The sequence below is a fragment of the Manihot esculenta genome, chromosome 15 (assembly GCF_001659605.2).
Source record: "Manihot esculenta cultivar AM560-2 chromosome 15, M.esculenta_v8, whole genome shotgun sequence".
NCBI classification, from domain to species: Eukaryota; Viridiplantae; Streptophyta; class Magnoliopsida; order Malpighiales; family Euphorbiaceae; genus Manihot; species Manihot esculenta.
Window position 1 is genome coordinate 18535626 of NC_035175.2, and position 12165 is coordinate 18547790.

General features: G+C 34.9%; 2 protein-coding genes across 8 annotated transcripts in view; one reads left to right on the forward strand and one right to left on the reverse strand.

Moving 5' to 3' along the window:
* LOC110601170 (FACT complex subunit SSRP1) overlaps nt 1–5751 on the reverse strand; it is a 35606-nt gene extending 29855 nt beyond the window's left edge. For 2 of the 4 annotated variants that reach the window (XM_043951223.1, XM_043951220.1), the window contains exons 1-9: nt 5351–5750; nt 5175–5230; nt 3879–4064; nt 3278–3383; nt 2950–3086; nt 951–1034; nt 655–749; nt 375–483; nt 81–167 (exon numbers count right to left, since the gene is read on the reverse strand). In XM_043951223.1, coding sequence (XP_043807158.1) covers nt 81–167; nt 375–483; nt 655–749; nt 951–1034; nt 2950–3086; nt 3278–3383; nt 3879–4064; nt 5175–5228 — 858 coding nt within the window. In that variant the 5' untranslated portion in view covers nt 5229–5230; nt 5351–5750. Of the gene's footprint in view, nt 1–80; nt 168–374; nt 484–654; nt 750–950; nt 1035–2949; nt 3087–3277; nt 3384–3878; nt 4065–5174; nt 5231–5350 lie in introns of all 4 variants that reach the window. The other 2 variants (XM_043951222.1, XM_043951221.1) reach the window with 2 other exon arrangements.
* Nucleotides 5752–7445: 1694 nt separating this feature from the next.
* Nucleotides 7446–11482, forward strand: LOC122721890. Of its 4 annotated transcripts, none has more exons than XM_043950910.1 (11): nt 7446–7895; nt 8010–8355; nt 9154–9225; nt 9358–9425; nt 9511–9658; nt 9820–9897; nt 9982–10071; nt 10222–10329; nt 10423–10663; nt 10755–10798; nt 10948–11482. In XM_043950910.1, exons 2-11 carry the CDS (start codon nt 8110–8112, stop codon nt 11185–11187), a joined length of 1335 nt encoding a protein of 444 aa, XP_043806845.1. In that variant the 5' UTR covers nt 7446–7895; nt 8010–8109; the 3' UTR covers nt 11188–11482. The 4 variants fall into 4 exon arrangements, with proteins under 4 accessions (XP_043806845.1, XP_043806848.1, XP_043806847.1 ...); XM_043950913.1 differs by having other exon boundaries at nt 8117–8355; XM_043950912.1 differs by having other exon boundaries at nt 10883–11161.
* The last annotated feature ends 683 nt before the right edge of the window (nt 11483–12165 follow it).

Genomic DNA, 12165 nt, shown 5'->3' on the forward strand with positions numbered 1-12165 from the left:
AAATGAAATAGAACAACACATAATAAGTGCATGAAAGAAAAATAATCATAAGAAGCCAAATCCAACACAACAAATGATACCTGCAACACAATGTGTGGATACAAAGTTTGCCCCTTACGTATAGGAGGGTCCAGAGTAACAATGACAAAAGTATGCGGCTGGTTAGACTGTTGCCCAAAAAGAAAATCAGAAGAAGCTCATGAGATATTTCATAGAAAACAAGTTGTACAACAACAGGATTGCAAATGAGTCAACACACAGTCAAAAGAATCACAACATACATCATAACAGGCAGATGTGATTGAAAATGGTCATCAGCAGTTTCATACACAAATGAGGAAAAAAAGGTGTCCCTATGAATGGGAAAATTTAACCTTTGGAAGCAAAAAGAGGCGAACAACACTGCTGTATTGAATTTTGAAATCGTTGGCCTGTCCTTGGAGCCGCAAGAATGACAGATGAAGTTCAACATTGTAACGGCCCCTGCATAAAGAAAATACTTTTCCAAGTCATACAAAGATTCAGAAAGTAATCTCAACCAATCAGCATGTGAAATGCAACAAAATTTGAAGGCATATGGATGTCTCTTGCTTGTCTTCTAAGTAGCTATATTGGCAAGCGTATGTTTGTACATGCATCTTCCACAGTTCCTACCTTGGTGTCAGGATTGCAACACCATCAAATGTAACAACAGCTTCTTCACCACCAGGATCAACATCTGCCATTGACAAAATCTTTTCTCGAAAAACCTTGCACAAAGTCAATGGTCAATAAATCAGTGGATAGACAGAGCATTACATGCTTGTAACTGATAATTTAAAAAAATTTCTTCCAATCGGGAAAAAAGAAAAACAACTATTTTTTCGGTTTTTTTTTGGGGGGTGGGGAGGGGGAGGGAAGAGAGAGAGAGAGAGGATATATAACAAGAAGAATAAAATTAAATAACTCACCTGAGCAGGAGGTCGATTTTCATCACCAACAAATTGGGTGTTGTTACCAGGTATGTGAAAACTTATCTCCATTAATGAATCTTTCTACAGGCACAGAACCGATATACTTAGCCTATGTTTGGAAACTTTGTTGGCAAGGAAAGAAAATAGAGGGAAATAAGGAAAGAAAGTAAAAGTGAAAAATACAAGTGAGGGAAAAAAGTTATTTTCCTCTTCTAGTTGGATGTTAGAGAGGAAATAAGAGGGAAAAGTAGATCTTTCAATAGTAATCCATTTTATCTTTTAATTTGTAATTAAAATAAGTAATTGTGGGGTTAAACATGTAAATATCATTTATTTTCTACTCACTCTCTCTCCACAAGAGAAAATAAATAGTTATTGCTATTTGTTATTTTCCACCCTCATTTTATTTCCTTCTCGATTTTCATCCATTCCAAACAAAATAAGAGAAGAAAATATTTTTATTTCGCTTCTAAATTTCCCTCTTATTTCCTCCAACAAAAACATAGTCATAGGAAACAATTACCTCATAATTAAATGAAGAAAACTAAAATTCCTAAATTATTTCCAACTTGTTACTGAGACAATCTTACTTGCAATGAGTCAAACAAAGATTTGGTAAAGGGATGGACACAATCAAGGAAATCAAACTTTTATTACTACAATACTATTAATGAATTTATTTCTCATGGCATAAGTAGTATCTTTAGATTCCAATTAATTAAGAAGTCTGTATTATTTCAGAATATGTTATTAATTGGGAAGTAGTATATTTTATCTAGGAAGTTAAGTAGGTTTTGATCGTCTAGTTATGTTTTGATTAGTATTTTCTTGTTTGACATTATAAATCTCAGTAGTAATAGGATTAACAACTATACTAAATATAACCAAGTCCTATTGACTATTAAATTGATAATTTATTTCTCTAGCGAATTTGTTTCTCCTCACCTTTATGCTATTGGTTCTAGACCAATTTGGTATTATATATGATCCATTACATATGAGCAATTTCTGCCCAATATGAATTTTCCTTGCTTGCTTCCAAACACAGTCTTCACTTGACTTCATCACTTCCTCACTTTTCCCTCTAGTTTATGTCCACAAATCCATTTTTTTCTTCCCTTCAGCCATTGTGTTCACTTCAACATGGACACAGCTCAAAGATGAAATAGAAAAATCCGAGCTTGAAGAATTATAAACTTCTATTAATGCTGAAATCCATGACGATAAGAGTCGGTGTGAAACTTTGAGGAATCATTCTAGAGAAATAAGTTGATGAAGCTACGCAAGAAAAACAGAAGAAATCTATTTTAGGGAGAGAAGAAACTGAAGCAAAAAACTTCCATTTATGTAATTCTTTTGTTCCTAGTGAAAAGAAGTTCAAAATGTTCAAGGAGATGTGAAGAAAGCATGGAGTTCTTTGTTTCAATTTTATTTCTAACAACAAAGAAAATCAAATTGTTTGTTTTCCCAGCTCAGTTCTTGATTCTTCCGCAATACAAAACTCAAGATCGAGTTTTCTACAACTAAAGGAAAATGATGCAGTCAAGGAAATCAAACTTCAATAGCTATTTGAATGAGTTTTTCTTCCTAAAATTAGGAAATTTAGGTTTCTAATAATTAGGATGTCATATTATTTATGATTTTATTAATTATTTAGGGAGTAGTGTTATATTTTATTTAGGGATTTAAGTTGGTTTTGTATTCCAAATTAGAATTTCTTCAGTAGTTTCTGGTTTGAGATTCCAAATCCTAATAGTACTAGGATGAACAACTGTACCATTCATATGTAAGTTGCCTATGTATTTTGGCAGACCTTTTCCTATGACTGATCATTAAATTGAAAATTAATAAATTAGTAATTTGTTTCTCTTCCTCTTTGTATAATGGATTATAGTAGGGGTCCCACTACGTAAACATGCAATAATCTTTACAAAGTGTTGCAGCAAAAGTAAAATTGTTCCAAAGGGAATGACCAGCATATATGGTACACACAAACCTCATTAGCTCCAGTTGTATCATCCACATGGAACTCCAAGATACAATCATTTTTTCCTTGTAGTTGAGTTTGTGAGACATCTGCTAATGATACCTCAAATGCTTGCTTTGAACCAACCAGAAAGGTAAGCATATTTCCTATCAATAGCCGCACACAAGTATCACAACAAGATTACATGTGTCAAAGCATGAGAAGTAAGAGCCATTTTTAAAATCGGAGGATCTACTACAAACCGTCATATAGTTTAATGGTTACAAAGGAACTCAAAGATCAGGGGGGAAATCTAAATAGATGAGCAAAGGAAGCTAATGTGGCACAAACTACCAACCATTTAAATCAACCTCTCCCCAATTACGTCCAGTAACTGAAAGATGCTTCTCTTCTAGTGTTACTCCACAACTGCTCTGGAAAGAATTGGTCAAGTTCGCAATATCCTACAAGGGTGAGGAAAGAAAATTAGCACAGGCAAGTTATGAACATCCCATGCAAGATTTGTCAAAGGAAACGCCAAAAGGTCCCATAAAATGATAATTGAAAACTGCATTAGGTGAAAGGTCCATGAGAGATGAGACGAAGACAATAGGACACAACCTTCATATTTTTTAGGATTAGTTTTAAAGAGGGGTCTAAGAGAATCCAAAAGAAAAATACATGAAGAAATTATACAAGATAAGCAGTTAATGAATATGTGAAGCAATAAATACATTACCATCAGCTTGCTAAGGCATGTTCCAAAGAAACATTATATGAAACATGAATTTTTTTTTTTTGTGGAGGAAAAGGGGGGGGGGGGGGGGGGGGGATTGCATGTGCTACCATGCAATAGAATGTGCATCTAGTAACAATAAGACTAAAAATTTTAGGAATGTGCTACAATTTCCAACTCAACAACGACAAGAATAACAACGTGCCAAAGGGAGAGGAATAACCTGGTCCCGGAAGCCAGTGAATTTGTAGTACAAGCCATCTTTGATCCGAACACCAAGTTGATTTGTCCTTGGTACCTTCATCCATGTCACTCCTGTAATATCAGCTTTATCAACTTCCACTGCTTTACCACCACCCTGTTTCTTCCATTGAATTCCCCCTGAATGTAACTTTAGCTGCCCTGGGTTCTGCATTTCATAATTTGACCAAATAAACCACATACCAAATAAACCACATACGTGAGCTTTTTTTTTTTTTTTTTTTTTTGGGGGGGGGGGGGGGGGGCGGCTGTACTTTAATTTCGAAATTGAAAGGAGCAAAAAAGAGCAAATTTCAATTGAAAATATTCAGCATATTCAATAAATTAGGTTACAGTATGAAAGAAGACAAGTAGACAAGGTAGGTGTAAACAGAAAACTTATATTATATTCAACTGTGTTATTCATAGTGAAGTATTTTATCAGGAAATTAAACATGTTAAAAGGTAAAACTGACAATTATGTGATTGAATATATATTTTTATCACAGTTACCACTTTACAGAATGTCACTTGTTCCCTCACAATCCCCCCAAGAAATGTTGTATGACAAGGAAAATCAGAAATGGACAAGTATATGTTGATCACAATTAAATAAGAGAATGTTGCAGGACAAGTAAAATCGATAAATTGCGTCACATTCCATAGATAGATTAGGGTTTATGAGACAAAGGGACAGCCATATTATTGCTAGTTCACACTACTTCTAGATTTTCTTAGTGATCAACAATCTTAATTTCTCCCTCTTTCTTTTTTTTACAATCATAAAATGATAAACAAGAACTACAAATCAATGATTTATCCCACCAATACTTAGCAACCAAACCAAGGAGAAAAAAACCACAAAAAAAGCCAACAAATGGAAAATAATTAGGGTTTCAAAAAGCAAAAATCATTGTTCAACAATCATAAATCACCTTCGACAAAAAAAAATCATAAATCATTCTCTACAAGTTTCCAGACAAAAACCCGCTCAAAAAACCCTAAGCAAAGCATAAAAAATAAAAAAAGAAAAAAAGAAAACCGGAGTTTCAAAATACCATAATCCTAATGCACAAAACACAAATTTCTAATCATTCATCGATTGCCCATAGTAACTCCTAGCAACCAAACCAACGAAAACCAAATTAATTTCTACAAACAAGTAATAATCATGTTTTGAGTAAAATAAGATTCCAAAATTGAACTACTTTCGAACATCGAAAAGCACAGAGCAATGATATTGGTTAGTTGAGAAAAGAGAGAAAGATAGAGAGTTTACCGTGCCTCCACGGCCTCCGAGAGAGATATTGTTGAAGAGATGACCGTCAGTCATTCCTGCGAGATAGAACGAAAGCAGCGAGAGCTTGTGGAAATGGAATCCCAAAGGAACAGAAGGCTTATATGGAAGCTGAGAAATGTGTAAAAATTATTGATTATCAAAATCTGATTACAAACCTGAGGAGAGTTCCAGTCAAATCTTGATTATAAAAATCAACCGATGATTACTAGAATAACCTATTCCACGAAATAAAGAAACGCCAACTGGGGAAAGAGGGAAACGAGTTGTCGCCGACTTGGGAGAGGAAAAGAGATGTCGTTGACTGGGGAGAGGAAAAGAGATGTCGCCGACTGGGGAGAGAAAAGGAGATGTCGCCGACTGGGGAGAGGGAAGAGTAGAGAAAAGGAGATGCCGCCGGCGCCTACTGGGGAGAGGGAAGGGTTGTCTTCGACTGGGCTGCCGGCAGTCTCGGCACTCGTCAGTGAAGTGGGGGAGAGAGGCGTAGACTGGAAGTGGGAAGGGAATCAGAGATGGAGGGCAGCTGTATCTCTATCGAAGTAAAAATTGAAAAAGAATTAGGGTGGGTTTGGGTGGTTTTGTTTTTAACTATTATATTTTTATTATAATTAATGTTTTTAATATTTTTACAAATAATTAATAAAAAATTATACTTCAAATTTTAAGATTTAAATATTTTTATAAAATAATTTAAAACTTTAAATAAAATATTTACTTTAATTAAAATTTTATAATAATAAATAAAAATATTATTATATTTATATCTAATAATGGATTTTTATGTGCTTTCTTATAAAAAAATGAAAGTAAAATAATAATTTAACTTGACTAATAAACTAAATTATTAATAATATTAATTATTTAAATTATAATTTTATTTTTCAGGTACAGGTTAGTTAGTTAATGATGATCTGAGATCCAATAGAATAGGGTTTTACAAGGGTTTTGGTATTGAAAAATAAACTTAAACTTTCTGGGGAGGGGTTCCCCTTTTATCCATTTCGCTATGCTTGCTGGTGACGTGTAAAGACCTTTTCATGATTGGGACACGCGTCTCTGACATACAGATCCGGGCGTACGAGGGTATCAGCAGCCTGCTCCATGCGTAACAGCCTCTGATTCTCCTCGTGCGTACGTTCGAGCGGATCTGCTAGGCTGTCTTAGTATGGCTCTGGATACTGGGCTGGGCCGAGAGTCGGGCCGGACGCTGAGTCTGAGAGGAGAGGGCCTGCTAGTCACGGACTGGGCCGATCTAAGTGAAGAAGCTTGGTTGAGCCCGGCCTTGAAGGTGGCACGAACCAGGCTTATCTCGTGTATCAGGTGTGTCACTACAAAAAAACTGTGAAATTGCGACCAAAATTAGCGACCAAATTTTTTTGTCGCTATATAGCAACCAATCAGCGACCATTCTGCTACTAAATGAATGAAATAATATTTTTATTTAATAAAAAGCTTAACGACCAATATTTGATCGTTAATTGGTCGCTATTTAGCGACCAAATATAAAATGGTCGCTAAATCTAGCAGGAATTAATGGCGCGAATTATTAGCGACCATATTTGCGACGAAATTGCGACAATATTTTGGGCGGAAATATAATGTTGTAATTTGCGACTATATTTAGCGACTAATTAGTTTAGTAGCTAAATAGCGACCAATCAGCGACTAATCAGCGACCATTTTATTTTTAGAATTTTAATTTAATTTTTAATTAAATTTTATTTTATTTAAAATTTTAAATTAAGATTAAATATACTGTTAAAATATTTTTTTATAATTTTACGTATATTCTTATTTTTAGTATAATTTATTTTACGTTTGGATATTTTGAAATTGTGATTTCAAATGTGTGCTTTATGAGGTTTGTGAGATTTAAATATTATAATTAAAGAGGAACAAAACACGACTAAATCTTTAATTATTTTAACTAAAAAAATTAATTAATTTATTTTAACTTAAAAAATAATTAATTTATTTTAACTTAAAAAATTAAATAATTAATTTTTAATTAAAAAATTAACTTAAAAAATTACTTAATTTTTAATTGAAAACTAATACATTTCTAAAATAAAAAGTCCTAATAGTTTTTTTAAATATATTTTTTAGTTAAGTTATAAACTATTTTTTATTATTATATATCTTTATCAGTGTATATGTATATTGAATTAAGTTATAATTAAGTTATAATTAAGTTATTATTATTAATTCTACTCAATTTAGATTATTATTTATATTGAAACCCTAATTCTAAAATCACATTGCATTCCTGACTCACTCTCTTTGCTGCCGACCACTTTCCTCACTCACCCTTACTGCCGACAGCCCTTTCCCTCACTCATTGTGCCGATCGACCGACAATTCTTCCCTTACTCACTTCCTATTGACCGACATCCCTCTCCCTTACTCTAACTCACTTGTGCTCTCTCTCCCTCTTCTCCTCTCTGCACACATGTTTTGCTCTCTCTCTCTCGCTCGCTCTCGCTCGCTCTCGCTCGGTCTCTCTCGCTCTCTCTGGCTCGCTCCTTCGCTTTCTCTCTTGGGTGTATTTTTCTCAATTGGGTCTTTGCCATTTCTTGTTATTGTTAAGCAATTTGAGTTGACCCTTTTTTTTTTCTTATAAAGTTGCCTCTAATTGCTGATTTTTGCGTTTTCCCTTCCTCATATATCAAGCTCTCTCTAACCATTTGTGCAGTTTCTGTTAAGGTAAATTCTTTGTAGCTTTAACTTCTTCCATAACAATCTAAGTCCCTCTTTGTAGTGTTTACATTCAACTGTACCTTGTTTTTGTTTCCAAGTATAGTGAGTTTTGGTTTTCAGGTGCTTTACTGAAGAACAAAGGCTTGGTCTTTGGCTTTGATTTATTGGAATTCTAATTGGAGATAGTCAAATTAATCCTTGGTTTTCTGTGAATTTGCTGATGGGAGATCATTTTGCCTTGTTGGTGGATCGATTGCTGACGGAATCTACATTGGAAGCTGCAATTGAGAGCAGAAACCGCTTGATGCAGGCAACAGCAAATGAAACAAAAATTGTTATATCTTCCCAGAAAGTGGATTCTAGAGATGATTCCTCTCCCAAGAAAATGGTGGAGTGCAGGATATGCCAGGACGAGGATGAAGATTGCAATATGGAGACACCTTGCTCTTGTTGTGGGAGCCTGAAGGTTAGCAAGGCTCTTATTTGATAATACAATTTCCAGTTTTGGGTTTGCTTTTTTGTTTTAAGCCATAGAAGCAAAATTTTCATAATGTACCCAATAATTTTGGATGAGTTATATGGGAAACTCTTGATCCATATCACTTTCCATTTAACTGATTTTATTGTCAACTTAGCTGCCAAATTAAAATTTTGCTTGTTTTACTAGTAAAGAGAAGGATTATCACTTATCATTATCTTTTGGAGGTTTCCTTTCTTCCTCCAACGGCTAAAACATAATCATTCCCCTTGATATAACTAGTTTCTTGTATAAAGCTTGATGAGCTTAAGAAGAAGGATTTTGCTTCTTCTATTATACCGTGAAATAATTACAGAAACTTGCAGTGATCATTGTCTTCCAAACATAAAAGGTTTTGATAATATCTTGACATCATTGTCAACTTTTCAACATGGGAAGTGGACTTCTGCTTGTCATGTTAAGCACATAGAGTTCTTGTTGCTGTCATATATGATACACTGATACTGCAACGAAGACCACTGGATAATCACATATTTCATGCGCATTCCAGGCTAACAGCATGGACATCCTGCGATTCTGTAAATTATCGATAGCTAAGTTGTGCACATTCCGACTCAAAGTCGAAGGTGTTGATTTAACCATGTTGCTTCTACAGTCTCTATGCAGTAACTTACATTAATTTGTTTCATTTCAGTGTTCATTCTCTTGCTAAAGATTAAACTACTATAAGTTAAATTGATTTTTTGTCCTGTTGCTACGAATAATACTGATTCTTCGGACATGCAGTATGCTCATCGCAGATGTGTTCCGAGATGGTGTAATGAGAAGGGTAACACCATATGTGAGATATGCCATCAGGTGGACTTTATTTTTCTGATTTCTACTTAATTATATATTATTTTTCTTTGGGGATCTTTGTACATATCCTTAGTGTTTATCAATTTCGAACTGAACTATAGCTGCTTCTTGATGGTAATTTTTTTTTTCCAGCACTTCACACCTGGTTACACAGCTCCACCGCCTCTGTTTCAAATTGGAGGTATTCCAATGAACCTCAGGTAATTTGTCCACCTGCTACTTATCTGTGCCTCATTATTTTTCAATTCAATGGAACTTCAACAATGTGCTTGTTGTTTTTTTCAGGGGAAATTGGCAGACTTCTGGAAGAGATTTGCATGGTCCCCAGTTTATAGCAATGGTTTCAACTGACCGAAATTTCCTTAATCCTGAGTATGAAGAATATTCAGCTTCAACAAGAAACTCAAACTGCTGTCGCTCAGTTGCTATAGCTGTAAATCTCTCACTCTCTCTTCCTTCATGTCTTTCTGTGCTTAAAATTTTAACTTGGGATAGACCTTGATTCATACAAATGAAGTTAGTTGTACTTTTGGTGAATAATGTATGGTTCAGAAGCGCTCGCAACATTCTCATTGTTGATTGTGAATTCTGCAGTTTATGGTTCTTTTGATTCTACGGCATATTCTTCCAGTCATCCTTAGGACCAATGAAGTTTCCTTCCCATTGCTTATGGTAAGGGAACATATTCCCAGAGGATATTGATGGAATTCGTAAGTATAAATGTATTTATTTATCCCTCTTTGCCTTGTCTGACAGTTGTTATTTCTACGAATTGCTGGGATTCTTCTTCCAGTATATGTTATCATGAGAGCAGTAACTGCTCTCCAGCGTCGCCTCCATCAACAGGTAAATTCTTGCCAAAGTTTGAGATTCTAAATCTTTTCTATAGTTTAAGAAATATAGAACATGTATAAATATTTAGCAATTTTATTAATTGTTCTTGCTTAAATGTGTTGAGTTTTTATTTAATTTGTTTTTGTTGGTGAATTTAAAAAGGGAGCATCAGGTGTTGGTTTAGGGAATTTTGAAGAGATTGGGCCACTGGATGTTAATCTAAAGCCAAGAAATTCAACATGGCTAAGAATGGCTGATCTCCTGTTTGTGGTAATTACTCTTCCAATTTTTTAACTGATTCTTATGAAGCTGATCTTATCATAATTTTGCATTCTATTTTAATTATTATTTTCTTGGAAATAGGATAATCCAGTTGGTACAGGATTCAGTTTTGTGGAGGAATCAAATTTATTTGTGAAAACTGATGAAGAGGCAGCAACTGATTTAACCACATTGTTGAAGGAAATTTTTAACAGAAATGAGAGCCTGCAACAAAGTCCTCTTCATATAGTAGCAGAGTCTTATGGAGGCAAGTTTGCAGTAACTCTTGGATTATCAGCTCTAAAAGCTATAGGAGCAGGCAAATTGAAGGCTAAACTAGGAGGTACTTCAATTTCTTTTCATTGAATTCTCTTTAATTACTATATGATCATGATTATATATATACATATTCTAAATTTCTCTGCAATGTTCAGGAGTGATATTGGGTGATACTTGGATCTCCCCAGAAGATTTTGTGGTAAGTCCAGCAAAAATGCAATGAATTCTAGTTGAAGTTCTGCAATTTTTCTTGATTTTTTGAGACTAAGTCTGAATTTTTCAGCTTTCATGGGGTCCTCTTCTGAATTTTTCAGCTTTCATGGGGTCCTCTTCTTTTTTGGTATTCAGGTCCAAAGAAGTGCAGAAGATCCTTCAATTTTGGTGGCAACTTACAAAGGAGAGCACAACCACTTGCACCTTTCAAAGCTACAATTTTCTTTAGGCTCGAGCCAACACAGTTCAAGTATAGCAGGTCCAGTTCCCACTGCGAACCCTGCTACTACTGTAACTCTTGACCTGATGAAACCTGGAATGCTGCAGGAGAATGCTGCAGGAGAATGCTGCAGGAGAATGCTAAAAAGGCAATAAAAGAAACTGAAGCTCAAGATGTTGGGCAGATTTTGGTCCAAATTTTACAGCAGCACTTGCAGCTGCTATCTCAGGAAGATCATTGATCAACCAGACCCGGATAGAGAAATGGTTAAATTAGAAGTAGTATCATGAAGATTTTATGTTCTTTTTGTGTTAAATTAATTAGAGATGATTGATGTATATAGAAGAAAGCTAAAACTAAAGGAGAATTTTTTTTTTTTTTGAAATTTGTAGACAATGTTTATTTGATTCATTTGCAATGAAGAAAGAAAAGCAATTAGGTCTTTAAAGATTTTAATTTGTTCTTTTTAAAAGCAATATTTTAAATATCGTTGAAAAGCTGTAAAATACAAAGAATATTGACCAAAACAGCGACCAAATTAGCCAAAAAATGGTCGTTGATTGGTCGCTAATTTAGCGACCAATTTCCAGATTGTCGCAAAAATTATTTGCTATGACACCAAATTAGCGATCAAAAAATGGTTGCTGATTGGTCGCTATTTAGCGACCAATTTCCAGATTGTCGCCAAGAATGATTTGTCATGACACCAAATTAGCGACCAAAAAATGGTCGCTGATTGGTCGCTATTTTAGCGACCAATTTTCAGATTGTCGCCAAAAATTTAGCGACTGGCCAAACACCGACCATTTCATTTTGGTCGCTAAATGGTCGCTATTTGATATTAGCGACCAAATTCTGCCTTTTAGCGACCAAAATTTTGGTCGCTAAATCACTGTTTTTTTGTAGTGTGTGGGCCTCTGCAAGATGGGCTTTTGGCTATGATCAAGGCCCTGGGCCAGGATGGAGAAATCCAGCGGTCATCAATTGCCCCTTCACCTTCTCGGTAGTTATTGCTCCTACTGCCGAGGGGTGAATATCAAGAACCATTATGACCGCGCCTGTTCGTGTTCAGGTGCCTTAATAACATCCTTTCATCTTTCTGTCGTTGTGCAGTTTCCGAATCCTATCTGCTC

Coding starts and splice junctions, on each gene's coding strand:
- LOC122721890 (XM_043950910.1), top strand. CDS start 8,110: ATGGGAGATCATTTTGCCTTGTTGGTGGATCGATTGCTGACGGAATCT. Junction 8,356..9,153: donor CTTGTTGTGGGAGCCTGAAG/GTTAGCAAGGCT, acceptor TCGGACATGCAG/TATGCTCATCGCAGATGTGT. Junction 9,659..9,819: donor GTCGCTCAGTTGCTATAGCT/GTAAATCTCTCA, acceptor TGAATTCTGCAG/TTTATGGTTCTTTTGATTCT.